Raw genomic sequence first — 16,793 nt, forward strand, 5'->3', positions numbered from 1 at the left:
GGGTTATTTGTGGGGCATAGGAATTCGTTCATTCTCCCCCAACCCCCCCCCCACAAGGTCTGAGAGACAGTCGATCAGCCCCCTGCTGAAAAAGTTTGCTGACCCCTGACAAGTAGGGTTGTCTTCTGAAGCCATATCCATAATGTATTTTGTGAAAGCCACAAAGACCATCAAGTAACAAAGGTTTGGGATTTCAGGCCACAGTTTAACTAATTGTAAACACATACCCAAATTAATATATGCTTGTTTGCCGTTTCTTAAACCTCTGTTCCATCTCTGACAAACTTCACCTCTGATTCACTTCCTGCCGTCATTCACTTTTTGCAACCTTCCAACTTGAATTCAAACTTTGGTCAATTCAGCCAGGCCTAGATTATCTTAAAACCAAAGGATCACACACGGCGGCAGCATGCCTAATACAGATAAACAGAACTCTGGGCATGGCTCCTGATGCAGGGAGAGATATGGTAGATGCAGCTCCTCCTACCTGTTGCCTCCTGGCCTATATGCTTGGTCCCTATCTCACCTAATGTGGTGAGAAGGATTTCATATTAAAGGTGGGGGGGGGAGGATGAAAATGAATGGGCATAAGATGCTGAGGTTGCTCCTGCTGCTTCCCATTGCATTGGAAGATTTCAAGGTGTCCTGTGTCTGGATAGTTAGATGGCAACACCATTGAGACTCCCTTCCCTTCCCATTGTTCTCTGCCAACCCAAACCTTGCCAAAAGCTCAATGAAAACCTGGGTCTTGGGAGCCAAATGAAATAATGCAAAAATGCATGTATGAGCATGTAAATTTACTTGATTTGTAGCCCCCCTCCTCCCCAGCTTTAGAATAGAGAGAAGGCAGATGTACAAAGGTTGGAAGAAAAGGTGGAGAAAGCTTGCTAAACGGCCTTACCAGGAGATTTAGTTTTGATTTCCTTTCGGAATTTGGAACAAACACTGTTGTAGTTGGTGCAGATATAGTGCAAGCACCAAGCTGCCAGCTGGTTAGCGTTGTGGAACTAGAAAAGAAGAGAACCGAATTTATATTCTGTAGAGTTAACAGCCAGTATGTGGAACAATTCTGAAGCTAAAGGCAAGGGAGAATTACTCAGGGATTGAGACATCACAGCGGCACGTGACAAAAACTGACAAAGCCACAGATACAGTACTATGGAACCAGCAGGGCTGAAAACCAAAAGTGCAACAGCACCCCCCCCCCCCAAAAAAAAAGTTGGGACCCAGAGCAGAGCTGACTACTTTGAGTCAGGGTTGCAGATGGATTCACAATAAGAAATTAATTGAAAAAGCTGCTGGGGAAGGGCTGAAGTTGAGTGACAGAACATCTGCCTTGCATGCAAAATGTCTCAGGCATCTTCAGGTAAGACTGGGAGAGACCCTGGTCTGAAATCCTGATCAGTGCCAGTCAGAGTAGGCCTTACTGAGCTAGATGTACCAATGACCTGACTGTAGAATGTAAGGTTCCACACTTAGGTAGGAACAATCAGATGCACAAATATAGAATGTGGGACATCTGGCTTGACAGCAGCACCTGTGAAAAGGATCCTGGGGCCTTAGTTAGACCATAATTTTAACATGAATGAACGGTGTGATGCAGCGCCTTCCAACTCCACACTTCTATGATACTATGACTCAGTGTTAAGGCAGGTTCTTACGATTCCAGCTTGTCAATGAAAATAAAGTACCAAGGCAGCAGACTGCCAGGAACCCCATGGTATTTATTCAGCGTTTGCTGGTCTCCCAAGACCAGAATTAAGACCAACTTTTGGGAGAGGGGGAAATGCATGAGTGTGCATTTGTAGGGGTGAGTCAGTGGGCTGGGAAAGAGTTAAGCACCACTCTCATTCTCGTCTATGGATGCCCCACCCCTGCATTATCTCAGCAAACACAGGTTTGGGAACATGTGTCTCCTAAGACGATGTACTGACTTTTCTAAAGAAATAGCAGGTTGGTGGGAAGGTATCAATTCTCAGTAACCATGGTTATCATCACAGAGGCTTTCTAAAAATTGAAATATTATTTTGATCCTTGGGAAACAGCAACTTTCCAAGCATTACACATTCATCATCAGGAAGTTCCTCCCCTCCCCCCCATGTGACCACAGATAATATATTATACTAACCTGGGCTATTTCCAAATCGTACAGCACATCTCCATCTATGCTAACACCACTCACTGATGTTTTGGTAAGCTCCTGCACAGCATGCTGCTCTGTTGGGGTTGAAGAGAAACACAAACTAGTTTACTGTGCAGAATAAATCTAGCTCCCTCCAGCCCCTGTTTTAACTGCCTTTCATCCATTGCAAGACTGCCCAAGGAAAAACAATACTACTATCTGGCTTGACATAGATTTCTTTTTTTAAAGTCATGGAACAATCTTGCTTCCAGCCACTTCTCTTTGAAACAATTGGAGGGCGGGGGGGGGGGAGGAAATAAGCAATTATTGGAATTAACTATCATCATATCACTAACAAAATAATTAACCATCAGATTAGAGCAGTAAAAGTAACTTGGACTGCTCTTTTATGCAATACTTGCTTGAACTGGATTAATTTAAAATTGCCCAAGCTCCATTATTAGACCCTTAAAACAGGAATTTGCAATGGAAACTTTAGTGTTCATGCTCTTTCAATTAAGAGTAATCAAGTTGCCTAATGGGCATTATGAATTGCAGACACTTATTTGTGTTTTGTCGCTTAAGCATACACAAGAATGTGGGCTAAATTAACCCAGCGCAGAAAAAGAGTGGAGGAAGCAATTATGTTTTTCTAACCGAAAATATGTACTGCAGTTTGATTTTAGGAAGAAACACTGCGTGTCTGTTTTTGCCCAAAGATCGTGGGGAAAAAACAACAGCTGATAATTTCAGCATCATTGGCAGGAAGCTGAAGGCGACACCTGTAAAAAGAGAGAAACCTTACCTGCAAGCGCAACCAAGTGTGGGAGGCAAAATCTGTTTGCCAGTGCAATTAATTCAAGCGTATCCAACTCCTGACTGGATGATAGCTGCTTGGTGTACAGATAATCCAGAACTGCTTGCATGGAAGTCTTGTTTATATTGGGAAGAACAACCTGAGGGAGGGGGGGGGGAAGGTATTTTTAATACACTCAGAGCTGGGAGTTGATCTACTCAAGGATAAAACACTTGGGCCATATGGCTGTTGCTATTTCCCCCCAAATGCAACTCTGCAATACTTTTATAAAACCAGAGAAAGAGGTTGAAAACAAGAACATCTTGTTGCAGAATAATTTTATTATTTATACCCCACTCATCTGACTGGGCTGCCCCAGCAACTCTGGGCAGCTTCCAACTTATATAAAAACATAAAAAACATTAAACATAACAAAATCCCTATGCAGGGCTGCCTTCAGATGTCTTCTAGAGGTTGTATGGTTACTGATCTCCTTAGCTCAAGGGGGTCACATAACTCCATACCCTCCAACATTTCTCCAATGAAAATAGGGACGTCCTAAGAGAAAATGTGATTTCCCGGGGTCAAATCAGAAACCAAGACGGCTTCTATATCTGGAACTGTCCCTGGAAAATAGGGACACTTGAAGGATCTGTAAGAGGCCCTCATAGTAAAACAAATGAACAGTAACCAAACTTCCTTCATAAAAGCACTGCTCAGCTTCTGTGTTGTTAAACTAAAAAAGAACAGCGGACATTTTATTTTCAGCAGGTCATCACCATCTGTTTTGCACAGCAATCAAGTGGGAATGTCCTTGCAGATGGGGTAGTTCAAATTAGATACTGAACTATTTGTGCACCGGTTTCCATTCCAGGCGGCTGTTTTGCTAATGTCTTGTAAAGGACCTAGTTGGCATAGATTGACCCCTTAGGATGAAGGCTCTCCACAAAGAGCTGCAGGTTAAGCCATGGGCAACAAAATCTTCCCCCCAAAAATCAAAGAAATTAAAAGTGTTTAACTTCAGCTTGATCGTGCACATGTGTTTGTGCATGCACACATGCACGCACAAGCAAGGATGAATGTACATCCATCATGAGCCAAACGCCTGAAGGGGGAGAAAACCTACATATATCAGGTGAAGAAAAATAATAGGCACAATATACACAATGTCAAGGGCACTTCACATTGTCATTTTTGGACTTTGCCTCTGCATTAGCTCATTCTTGTTCTTAATATAAACACCGAGTAGCTAAAAATAATTCAGAGATGCTCTCTGGGCTGCTGATTATTTTTCAGCACCTAGCAGTATTACCTTTCCTAGGACAATTGCTTTCAGTAACTCTGTGTTTGCTGCTACAAACACTCCCTTAGCGCTTCCAACAACTTTCTTTCCCAAATAAAAAGTGATTATGGCTATGGGATGAGAGCCCTTTGGCAGTAATGCAGAAAGAGGCCAACCTACTCCCCCAATGGTATAAATATAGCAGTGTTTTCCAAACTTCTGATACTTGAGACACATCAGTTTTTCTGAATTAAACTTGGAGACACACTTCGCTCCAGGTCTGGAAGAAAGAATGGCCAGAACACTAGCCGTGCATAAGTTCATCTGGAGATCTCTTTTAAAAAGCAGAGTGTTGTCATGCCCCTCTGCACCAGGACAAACTGAGTCATCCTACTATAGCACAACATTGAAGCACACTGGAATTACCTGCCCCTACAGAAAGAAAGGAAGCCTCAGAGCACTCTCTAATTCATTCATTAAATTCCTCACAGAACTCCAACAAGGTCTCATTAAATTACAGAAAGGTGGTGCAGCACATGCTCTGAAATATATGTTTGGGGCTTTAAAAGGGGTGTTTTGTTGTTGTTGTTTAAGGATAATATGTGGGTCTGTCCCAACTGATCAAGCCTATCCAGCTGCTCCTCGTGGCTGAACTTGACAAATAGGCAACATGGTTCCCCTGAATATCTGCCATCCTCCTTGACCACCCAAAGGCACCATTCACGAGATACCTGGGTATCCCTTACACCTCACAGGGACCACCTACTCACTAATGAGAAGTGCTTGCATTGGTTAATCAGCACTGTTGTTGTTTTCTTTGACATACCTTCCCATTCTTCCTTTCTCCCTTATATCCTGCCATTATTGATTTTTAAAAAATCTTTGTTCTATTTGGAGTTGTATTTTGGAATGACTTAATGACATTCTTAAGGGACTGTTGCTCCATCTCCTACCCCTTCCTACGAACTAAGCCACTTGGGGTTCAGATGCACACATTTTCGTGAAAATGTGAGGAAAGCAAGTTGCCCTTGCCCAGGGTGATGAGAAAGCTCTCCCTGCTGGATAATTGGCTCGGAACTCTCTAGCCAGAATGAAAAGCAGATGTGGTGGCACAAATATACCAGAAAGCTGGACTCCTGTACAACTGGCATATCTTATAAGGCAGGTGCAAGCATAGCTTCTCTACAATTTTTTTTTTTTTTAATGTGGCCCATCAGGGAAGATGTAGGTAGGGGTATAAAAAGATCAGAGAGATGCAGGTGTCAATAGGTCAGGCAAGGGTCTGCTACAAACTTTGGTTGGGTTCACATTGTTGACTGGTGAAGAGAAGTCATAGAATCATGGAATCATAGAATTGTAGAGTTGGATATCCTGGGGGGTCATCCAGTCCAACTGCCTGCAATGCAGGAATCTCAACTAGATCATCCATGAGAGATGGCCATCTAAGCCCTGCTTAAAACACCCAAGAAAGGAGAATCCATCCCCTTATCAGGGACTGCGTTCCACTGTTGAACAGCTCTGACCATTAGAAAGTTCTTCCTGATGACAGAATCTCCTTCCTTGTAACGTGAATCCTTTGGTTTGGATCCTAGCCTCTGGAGCAGGAGAAAAGATGCTTGTTCCATCCTCCATGTGACAGGCCTTTAGATATTTGAAGATGGCTATTATATCTCCTCTCAGTCTCCTCTTTACCAGGCTAAACCTACCCCATTCCCTCAACTGTTCCTCATAGCTTTCCTTTATTACAGTTTTCCTCAAAAAAAAGGGGGGGCATGATCAAATGTGAGAGGGAGTGGTCCTACTGATGTGTGGTTAAGGGACTGAGCTACAAAGACCAAGACCAACAGCTTCCTTTAAAATATTTTGCACTGCTGAGGTACAATTACTATGTATTTTCTGGCAGGAAAATAGGCTTTAAACATCATCATCAAGATGTGGTCAATCCCAGCCTCCACCTTTTCTATAACATGTTAAATGGCCCTGAATGTCAAAGAGCACAAATTTCTGAAGAATCAGAATAAACCCTATGTTCATCACAGGATTAATTTCAAATTGTATCCTCAGGAAGTAGATAAAACTTTCATTGCAACCCAAAAGGCCTAGCAAAACCTGATTAACTCTGGTTATTTTGTCTTACCTTCACAGCTAAATGTAATTAAAAATGTAATTCCTAAGGCCACATTTTTAAAAAAATATTCAAAAAATATGCAAATCTAGTGTCAGCATGAAGCAACCTTGGGTTCCTGTCACGGCACCAACAGGGTACACCTCACGGAAACTTGCCTCTTCAAAGCTTTCACCCTGGAAGATTTCTCTTTAGTGGCCACCATTGTGTTTTCCCCACAGTGAACTGGTACTACATCAGAGTGGGGATTGAAGAGGTGGGATGATGGGTGCCAGGGGAAAAAACAACATGGCTCTCAGAAGCTTTGCCATCTCCTACAGCTAAAAACGAAACAAGAAAAGCCCACAACTGTGCCATAGTGTGAAATAAGTTCTCCATGAATCTCAAGCGGGCCAACCCACATGGATGGAAAGAGGTCCAAATAGGGTTCTTTGCCAAGAGCACCCTCAAACATGGGTAAAATCTGCACACATAGAAAAACCGTTCTGAAAATTCTTTTTTTTTAAAGTGTTTTTAAAAATACATTGAATTTTCCATAAGGCTCACCATCGCCTTCTACTGTCACATTGTATATTGCACTTAAAGCACAGTTAAACGTTTTATTTGAAGCTGTATAGCTGAGGCCCCAGAGCCAGTCCTAGGAACATTAAAAGTTAGGGTGGAGCTCCCCTTCCCGCTTTGGACATCCTCAGTTAAGTGCAACTATATTCAGCACACCTCAGGGAAACCCTGAGCCACCTGGAGGCATTGCTGCCAAATGGAAGCTCGTGGATTTCTTGACAGGGAGTGGAGCTAACAGCTAGGCACTGAACAGGAGGCAAACTAATACGAGCCAATCTCCAAAGCCACACAATATACCTATGAAAGCAACCCACAGGTGTTCCAGAGGCATTTTGAGCAGGAGCTGTTCTTGGGGGTTGGCTAGCGAAAGTAACTATTGCAAAAAGTCCAGCAACCATCACCTTGTTTTCCTCCAGGAAAATTTAGCTAATATGATGTTAAATAAATGCAGAATGCATTCAAGCTGAGTTGCAAAATAATAATAGTAATATTTGGAACCCACTGTTCTAAAAAGACAAGCGTGGTTTCTAGCTGCCACTAGGGGAGGGCAAAGACCCACCATCTCTCACAGTGTCTTAGATTTAGGTGGATTAAATTTGAAAACTGGAGATATTTTCGTCGGTGTCTGTTGCAAGGACTAAGTGTGAATGCATGAGTTATTGCTGCAAATAACCTGTTCTCCCTGCAGAATTTCAAAACAATAAATAAATTAGAAGCAGCTCATTATATTTATGTCAAATTGCCTCAGTCTCTACGTGCAATACACGTCTTGGAACCAACTACTTCCCCGTACATTTCCATGGCTGCGCTTGTACTTTTGAACTTAAAGATCTCAGTTGCGGTGCTTTATGTGCTTCAGAAATCCAAGTCTTTGCAATTAATATTTTAAGGTTACCAAGAAGAACACGAGCTATTAGGGTTTATAATTAGGAAGCAGATTGTAGAAAATGAATATATGTTCTTGTTGCAGGAGAGCTGCTTACTAAAAAATCAAGGTATGTATTTTTAATGAGCCACCTGCTGAGCGTGCCTCTGGGGAGGGAATTATGCTTACTGCTGTTTTAAAAGTAATGAGAAAAAATTTAAAGTAGAACACAGACTTCCAGAATATTAAATACAAAAAGGGGGAAAAAAGAAGAGAAAGAAAGCTAAGCCACAGCATTGCTAAGGGGTATCATTTTTCCTTGATGTGGATGCCTCCCTCAATACTCAGGCAGAAAGCAAAGCTGCTATCGTTAAAATGTGATAAATAATTAGGAAGCTGTCCCAAGCATCTGAGTTTCGACAAAAACTAATCAGGCTGGGATGAGCCGATCTGCCCTTCTTATTTAAAAGCATAAATACGACACAAAACCGATAGTCTCTTTCCGTGTTGTCACTAGCACTTTAGCATTCCAGACGATACTTCATAGCGGTGTAGATAATGAGTATTCTTCACTTTAAGAATGGAGGTGTCTCGAGGATCTTCTTTAAAAAATAATAATTTAAGACTGTAGTAGGTTTTTATTTAGAATTCTGGTTGTGGTCTGGCCAGCGCCATACCGAAGGCAACTTTATCACAAAACTGCTCTGCGGCATTTGCTCTGTAGCACAGGATCATAGAATCTGTAGACCTGGAAGGGACCACAAGGGCCATCTAGTCCAACCAACTGCAATGCAGGATTTATTTTTTTTTGCCAAGGGTGGGTCTTGAACGTGGGACCCTGAGGTTAAGACTCTTATGCTCTACTGACCGAGTTATCCCAGCTTGCAGTTGCGGTGGCCCATGTTTCTGCCCATGCTGTAGAGGGAAGCAAGGGGCAGATGGGGCTTGTCACTCTGGGAAGGCAGCCCATCTAGGAGAAGGAAAACTAACCCTAAACCTCTGCTGCCTTGTGGGATATCTTTGGGAGAAGAGAGGGTTAAGGAGTAAACCCTACGTATTGCTTTGCTTTGCTTCGGACCATATCAGCGATGCCAAGGGTGTGTGTGTCTCTTATCATATGGGCAGCCCAGGACCTGACCTTGAGGAGGTCACTTCAATGCTGCTAAAGCAGCTGTTTGGCTTCACCTCCCGAGGCACATTCCATTGTCTCTTGAGACAGACAGCTGCCAACAACACTGGTTGTCAGTGCTCCTTTGAGCACAGTTTCAAGTTTTGTTTCCTTTCAAGCCCTAAATAGCTTATGGCTACGTTATTTGAAGGACCATCTGCACTGATCTGAGCACGCCTGATTCTTAAGATGGGCTTGCTTGTCAGCCTGCCAGTAATACGGTCTGCTAGGTTGCTGGGCTGGGTGTAAGAGACAGGGCTTCTCAGTGGTGGCCCCACCATTATGGAGCTTCCTCCCACAGGAAGTAAACTTGGCTCTTTCATTGATTGTTTTTTTTAATGGCCTCTGGTTGTTTACATCTACTTTTAAGTACCATATTTTTCTGTGTATAACATGCCCCCATATATAAGACACCCCCTATTTTTGGGAACTCAAAATTAAGAAAATGGGGGGAGATTGCCCCCGTGCATAAGACTACCCCCCCATTTAACATTTTTTTTAGTAAAAAAAACAACCACAGAAAAGTATGGTAATTAATTTGAGGCTGCGCTGGGCTTTTATGCGTAATTCTATTACTGCTGCTGTTTTTTAAAAATAATTTCACTGATGGTTTTTTGACTGAATTGTTACACTGTTGAATTTGTATTTTATTATTTTAATTTGTTTTATGATGCAAACCACATTGAAAGGTGGTATAAAGGTAAAGAGACCCCTGACCATTAGGTCCAGTTGCGGACGACTCTGGGGTTGCAGACAAATACCTAAAATAACCCAGAAGGGATGGGATTAATATATGGATGGAATGAGGCAGTTTGCTTGATATTTAATTACGTTTCCAATAAGTCCAGTTACAGATAGGTAGCCGTGTTGGTCTGCCATGGTCAAAACAAAATAAAAAAATTCCTTCCAGTAGCACCTTAAAGTATCTGAAGCACCTTAAAGTATCTGGTATCTGAAGAAGTGTGCATGCACACGAAAGCTCATACCTAGAACTAACTCAGTTGGTCTTTAAGGTGCTACTGGAAGGAATTTTTTTATTTTGTTTCCAATAAGATCAGGCCCCTGCGGGTGTGTACTTGGCAGAGAAAAAGCTATTGTTTAGGTGGGATTTTCATGAATGATACAACATGCATTTATTTTGTAGCCTAGATTTAGAATCCGTCCAAGATGTTACAATGATTCCATTTGAAGATATAATGTGCTGCCTAGCAATTGAGACTTTCAGAATGTCTGCTTTGATAACAGAGTCAGGGAAGGAGGGGCAAAACTCCTATTCTCCAGAGAAGGCCTGCTGGAAAATCCTATTGCCAGAAATGCCGATCACACTCTTTGGGTTAAAAACCAGGAAGCCAGACAATACTGCCAGGAGACCAAATTTCATCCAGGGCACTTCTATCTGTGACCCCCAGAAAAGTGGCTTGAAGAGTTTTCCTGTTCTTCTAGTTCCTCCCACCAAAGTTCATCTAAAACGATCTTCTTATACACAACAACAGTACAGGGACACCAACATTTAATTTACTTTAAAATTCAAATTTAGGAAACGAGAGAGAGAGAAATTACCATAACGACTGAAATTTCTTGAGAAAGGAGTCACTTAGAACCTAAAAAAATTTGAAAATGCTCTCTGGGCTAGTGATGACAAACTCCAGCAAAATGTCCCCTTTGTTTAAACCACTGCAATTTATCAATCCAAATGGTAAAGCTTATGGCACATTATTGAGGCTACACACCAAAGAGAACAAGTACCTCAGTGTTTGAGCTTTCAATGAACGATCCTCCAAACATTGCAGACATCCATTCACAGCTACAGATCAGTAGTGGCTTGTGAGCATTAATGTTTCCATCTTCCAGCTTAAACGTCACATCTGCCAATGGGATCAGAGAAACAGAACCATAACCTATGGTGGAAAGTGCTTGGAGCCAAATACAACAACTGGAGGAGGGCGTTACAGAAACTGGAGGAGGGCGTTACACAGCTCTCTCTCTCACGAATATTACTGCAAATGCATCCAAAAGGGCACATAATAATTATTTCTAAGTGAGACACAGATGACCATTAAAACCTGGGCCTGCAGAGGAGGAACAGCTTTGCACTCTTCACTTTTTGGAAGTCTGGCCACTGAAGGCTTCATATACACAAATGGAAGCAGTTTAAACTCATCCACTTTGACACCATTTGTTTGCTAATGTGAATACAGGCAGCACCCAGCATCTGACAATATTCCATTGTACGCTTCATGTAATTCACCCAAGAGGATGCATGTCTCAGAATTAAGGAGCATAGCTCAGTGGTTGGTGGTGCACATTCTTTCCAAGATACTGAACATTCCCACTTAGGGCTGACCAAAGATTTCTGTCTGAAACCCTGGAGAGATCCTGCCAGTCAGTGCACATAGTTTCTGATATAAATAGAGTAATGCTTTGACTCAGTGTAAGGTAGCTTCTTAGGTTCTTGATTCCTGGTTATGTTAGTTCTTAGGAATGGGCTATAGAGAAAAATATTAATGAATCAGTCTGCCTGTATGATGAAACAGGATGTACATATGCAACTTTAATTCCTAGACTCAGGTTCGTATAGATTTGAACTAGCCAGCCAAATCTTTGCTGTGGACCTCTAGTTATTTCTACTTTTTCTTGTGCAGACTAATGGTTTTGACTACATTAAATTAAATTGATTTAAGAGCCACACCCTGAGATTGGGGGGGGGGGCTGTTGCTCTAGTGCAAGCATAGGCAAACTTGGCCCTCCTGATGCTTTGGGACTACAACTCCCATCATCCCTGACCACTGGTCCTGTTAGCTAGGGATGTTGGGAGTTGTAGTCCCAAAACAACTGGAGGGCCGAGTTTGCCTATGCCTGCACTAGTGGGAGTCCTTGCACTGTCTTCTGCTAGTGGAATGGGATAGCTGAATGTGGCGCCTACAACTCTTATTTCACTCCCTCATCTGAGAAGTCATTAATATTATCATTTAACAGGCACAGAACTGCAGCTGACAGACATTTGCACAAGGCCATCTATCATCCAAGATTCACTTCTAATTACTTCCTGTTGTACCACAATGGCCCTGTAGCTTCAACCACATGGAGGAAGGTAACATATCAGCCAGCATACCTCCTGGCAATGATTTCCATCAATGCAGTGGAAGCATTTTTTTTTAAAGCTGCCATGCTCACATAAATCCCTACCAGGAGACAGCTCATATGTTGCATCCTACATGGGCCTGTACCATAGAGCTAGGGATAGAATGATTTCCCCCACCTATTAGCGCAATTTGATATTTTACTTTACTTTTAAATCCTCATGAAAATTCACCAGCATTTTACCACAAATCTCTCCTAATGTAATTTTATATGCAGTTTTGACCAATGTGCAAATTTTTGCAAGCAATGATCCCCAATGTAATGCATTTTTGCACCTTAGTTTCACTAATAACTTCATTTTCCCCAATATATGCATTTTTGTAAACACTAATTGGAGAACTGCATCACAAAACTTGGAGAAGTTTGAATTTTGAAGGATAGCTTTGTTTTGGTTTGCATATTGTTTCAGACAATGCAGATTTGATAGATTTGGCTTTAACTGCATTTTGGATCAAATTTCTCTTCCATCTTTACATAGAGCTGCTGTCCCTGGTAGGGTTTATGATGTTGAAACTAGACCAATGACTTCTACTTGAGTGTTATATATTGCTTTATATATGGAACTATTGATTGGATGACTTTTGTGGATTAATTCAAAGGGATAATGAGGATGTATTCATGTATTCTCACCAGAAAATGTTTCTTTAGAGAGGCATTCTTTTATCCGGTTAGCTTTTCTGACATGGAAAGCCTTTGTAATTTCCTGGTTCATGAAGGCTTCCTTATTCGTAATGTTTTCCACCATCATCCGCAGGTCAAACACTTCCAGTATCTCAGCAATCTGAGCTACTCTGTTAAGATCCTTCTCGTTTTCATCCAGCTGCCCTGTGTACAAAAACTGCAGAACAGTTTTAAAAGGCCCAGGCTGAATAGAAGCATCTATCTTGACCACTGTTACAGCACAAGTCCTCTTTGAAACAGGGTTGACTTGCGTTTCTCTATGCATGCTAACAAAGCCTTTGCCCAAAAATGTTGGCGCTTGCTTCAGGCAACTGGCTTCCCCTGCTTCAAGCTCTAACCTTGTTAAAGGGTTAACACCACCTGCTAATGACGTGAGTTTGGCATTCGAAGATTTTAAGGTTGCCATCTCACTACTCTCATCTGTTTCAAGGCTGCATTTTCTGGCCATAAAGCTTCTATTGGCCCTTTCTTTATTGCAAGGAGTTTCCGATAAGTCTGGGGTTTCTTCACATTCCATTAGAAAAAGGTCATAAAACTTCGAAGAGGAGGTAGCTAGGTAGATCTTGTGAGCAAAAATGTGAGTATCTTCCTGGAGGATAAACATGACATCTGCACACAATGGATTGTCCAATAAGTATCCGGCTTCATTGATACTGGTGATGGGACACTCTGGGATTTTGATAACCGGAGGAGGTGCCTTTGGAGGTAGAAATGGAGCTTGAAGCAAAGGCTTCTGAACTTTCTTCAAATGCGATTTCCAGAACTGTAGATGTCTCCTGGAGATCAGGGCAGCTCTAATGGCATTGTCAAACACATCCTTGACGCCAAACTGGTCAAATACACTGGTTTCGTAATATGGTATCCCGAGCTCCTTGGCAACCTCTCTGCCTCTTTCTGGTGGCAAGATGTCTCCCCGTTTGATAGGCCTGTGAAGTAAACAAACAAACAAACAAACAAACAAAAAGTAGCTCATGAGAGGTGGATATGGCTTCCATATTATTCCAATAATAATAATAATAATAATAATAATAATAATAATAATAATATATCACTTAATTCCCTGATGGTTTTAAAGCACTTTATGAAACATAAAAACCAATTGCACAACACTGCTAAAGTACATAATTAAAAAAATATACGATAAAACAATCCCATAGCAAATAAAAGAGGAGACTTTGGTCAATGGAATGGTTGGTGGAATTCCAGTACAGATGAGGCCTCTTGTATTTCAGCAGGAAGTGCATTCCACAACACTGCTCCTACAAGTGGAAAAGACCATCTTCATGTCACCCTAAGCTGATAATCATCAGGCTGTGTGGTAAAGATTATCGACTTGGTGATCTTAATGCCCTTACTGGGCAATGAAGGGGAAGTCGGCCTGTCAGGTGACTCTGGTCCAGAGTTATTTAGGGCTTTATATGTGAGTAACAAGGGACTTCCGGGTTGGCGCCATCGCCGAATGGCGGACTCCCTCCGAGTTCCGGAGGGAGCCTGCTCGGCAGGGGCTGGGTTCTACCGCGCCGGCGAAGCGGGGACCCTCAAAAACCATGGGCGCTGAAACCCATGGGCATGGTGCGCTGAAACCCATGGGCATGGTGACTCGGCGGGCACCGTTTGCGCCCCCCCCGACCACGCGAAGGAGCCTTTTTAAAGGCTACGGAGCGGGTGACGGGGGGGTGGTGGTGCTGTGAGTCCTCCGCTTCCCCTGCCGAGCGAAGCCGCATCCCATTTGGCGGAGAGCGCTGACTTCTTCCATTGAAAATCTGGACTTAAAAGAATAACCCGTGAGTAATTGGAACTTGGATTAAAAAGGGGAACAAATTTTTTCTTAAATTCGGAGCGAGCGGGGGAGGTGCAAAAAGGAAGTCAGCCTCCCCCCTGTTGTAGAGGAGCTAAAGCAAAGGACCTGACAACTAAGATCGAGTGCAACCTTTTTTTTTGATAAAGTTACTAATTTCGCGATGGAAAATTATAAGCTGGTCTGGAGGAGAAAAGTGGAATGTGAATTAAAATACACCCCCCCCGGAAACCCCGGGAGCGATCCGTGAGAGCGCCGGGAGAGGAGAAATAGAGGTTTTGACAGCTGTCAAAGGAGCTGCCAAAACTGAAGAACAAAAAGAGAACTTTGTTACGAGGACTTTGCTGGTTACATTTGTTATAATTTGGATATAAACTGTTTAAAACAAGGAATAATAAGTTACTTTGGCTGGTGGGTGTGATCGGGAAGGAAACTGAGTTATTATAATCCCTCTAGAGGAGCTGTGGGTCATTACAAGTATTGCTGGCATGGAATTTGAATCGGACTTTTTATCTCCTGGGAAACTGCAGAAATGGAACACTATTTTGTCTACAGAGGTCTACACACTAAAGGAGACAATAGATTTATCTATTGAAGAATGGAAGGGACTTGACGTAATGTTTTGTTCCTGAATAACAAAGCCTCTGTAGAGGAATTACAAGCTTTTTGGAATTAGAACATTTATGCAGTAGAGCAGGGGAAAAAAAAAAAAAAGAGGAGAAGAGAGAACAACAAGAACAACAAGAATAACAAGAATTGGACAAAGTTGGAAGATAGACCCCTTCCAAGATTGGACATTCGAAATCAAAGAGGACCAAAAGACGGCAAAGACTATTAAAAAGACGGCAAAGCGGACTGGTGAAGGATTATGGCTTAGATGTGGGAGCTCCAGGATGACAGTAGACATTGACGGACATTGGGAACGCAACCGGGAAAGGGGGGAGGGAAATTTGGAATCCAAAGGGTGTTAAATTACATTTTATTCTTTTTTCTTTTTTTTATGTTAATCTGTACTGTATATTAAAGAGGGGAACTCGTGGAAGGGAACAGGTCGATTTTAGGGGATGGGAAAATATTTTTTAAATTGGGTTAATGATAATAACTTTAAAATTTGGGGTAAGAATTTGCTGAACCTATTTGAAAGAATTGGAATACAAGAGGGGGAGGGGAGGGGAAGTCCTGGAAAGATGACATTGAAAATAAGGCCTTAAATTTGGATGTTTTTCTTTTCTGTTATATTTGAAAAATTTTAATAAATATTATTTATATATATATATATATATATATATATATATATATATGTGTGTGTGTGTGTGTGTGTGAGTAACAAGACACTAAAACTGCCTCAGTGGCGGATACACTGCAGGTCCCCTCACCAACAACGTGATGTATGCCAGGTAAAGTGCACCAATTACCACCCAGGTCACAATATTCTGCACCAGATGCAGCCTCTGGACTAGTCATAAGGGAAGCCCCACATACAGGGCATTATATATATATATTTTTTTTAAAAAAATTATTAAAGATTTTATTGATACAATGAAAGAAGAAAAGACAGAATAAACAAAAAACAAAAGAAATACAGAAACAGATATAAAATTTAGAAACCATCTTTTCTTCACTTTTTGGACTTCCTCGCATCTCTCGCTCCTATGTTCCAAAATTATACCGCTTTAGCCAGCAATTTATCACCTTATTTCCATTCTTATTCTATTAATTTCCAATATTTTGTCCCTAACTTTGAATTATTTTTGTCTAAGTCTTAAATACCTAATTTTGACATGATAATTATTCAAAATTTATTTTTCTCATAAAATTCACTCATTCTCCTATTTTTCAACTAACTTTATGGTGCCATGTTATTTTCAATCTCTCATCTTCCTTAACACTCATATAGTTTACAGTGTTTTTGTAAGTAGTCCTTAAATTTCTTCCAATCCTCTTCCACTGCTTCCTCTCCCAGGTCTCGGATTCTGCCGGTCATCTCTCACATACAGGGCATTATAGTAGTCTAAATGTGAGGTGAGCCACAGAGGCTATCTTTGTTCAGAAAAGGATGCTGTGGATGCATCTAGGCCTCCATGGACAAAGATGGTTCCAAGAGCACTCCAAAACTAAGTACCTATTCCTTCCAAGAAAGAACAGCCCCATCTAGAACAAAGTATTTGAATCTTGGACCTGGAAACCACTGACCCACAATGTTTCTGTCCTAGCAGGATTCCGTTTCAGTCCATTCCGGCATCCTTAACTACCC

General features: G+C 41.8%; 1 protein-coding gene across 7 annotated transcripts in view; it reads right to left on the reverse strand.

The window, feature by feature from the left end:
• Positions 1-16,793, reverse strand: part of RHOBTB1 (Rho related BTB domain containing 1) — a 60,200-nt gene that overhangs the window by 1,971 nt on the left and 41,436 nt on the right. For all 7 annotated transcript variants that reach the window (XM_081861182.1, XM_081861180.1, XM_081861183.1 and 4 more), the window contains 5 exons: positions 12,691-13,667; positions 10,666-10,784; positions 2,928-3,078; positions 2,129-2,217; positions 902-1,007 (listed from right to left, as the gene is read on the reverse strand). In XM_081861182.1, the coding sequence (XP_081717308.1) occupies positions 902-1,007; positions 2,129-2,217; positions 2,928-3,078; positions 10,666-10,784; positions 12,691-13,667 (1,442 nt within the window). The remainder of the gene's footprint in view (positions 1-901; positions 1,008-2,128; positions 2,218-2,927; positions 3,079-10,665; positions 10,785-12,690; positions 13,668-16,793) is intronic.

Source organism: Podarcis erhardii, assembly GCF_964252035.2.
Source record: "Podarcis erhardii genome assembly, chromosome: 5".
NCBI lineage: Eukaryota > Metazoa > Chordata > Lepidosauria > Squamata > Lacertidae > Podarcis > Podarcis erhardii.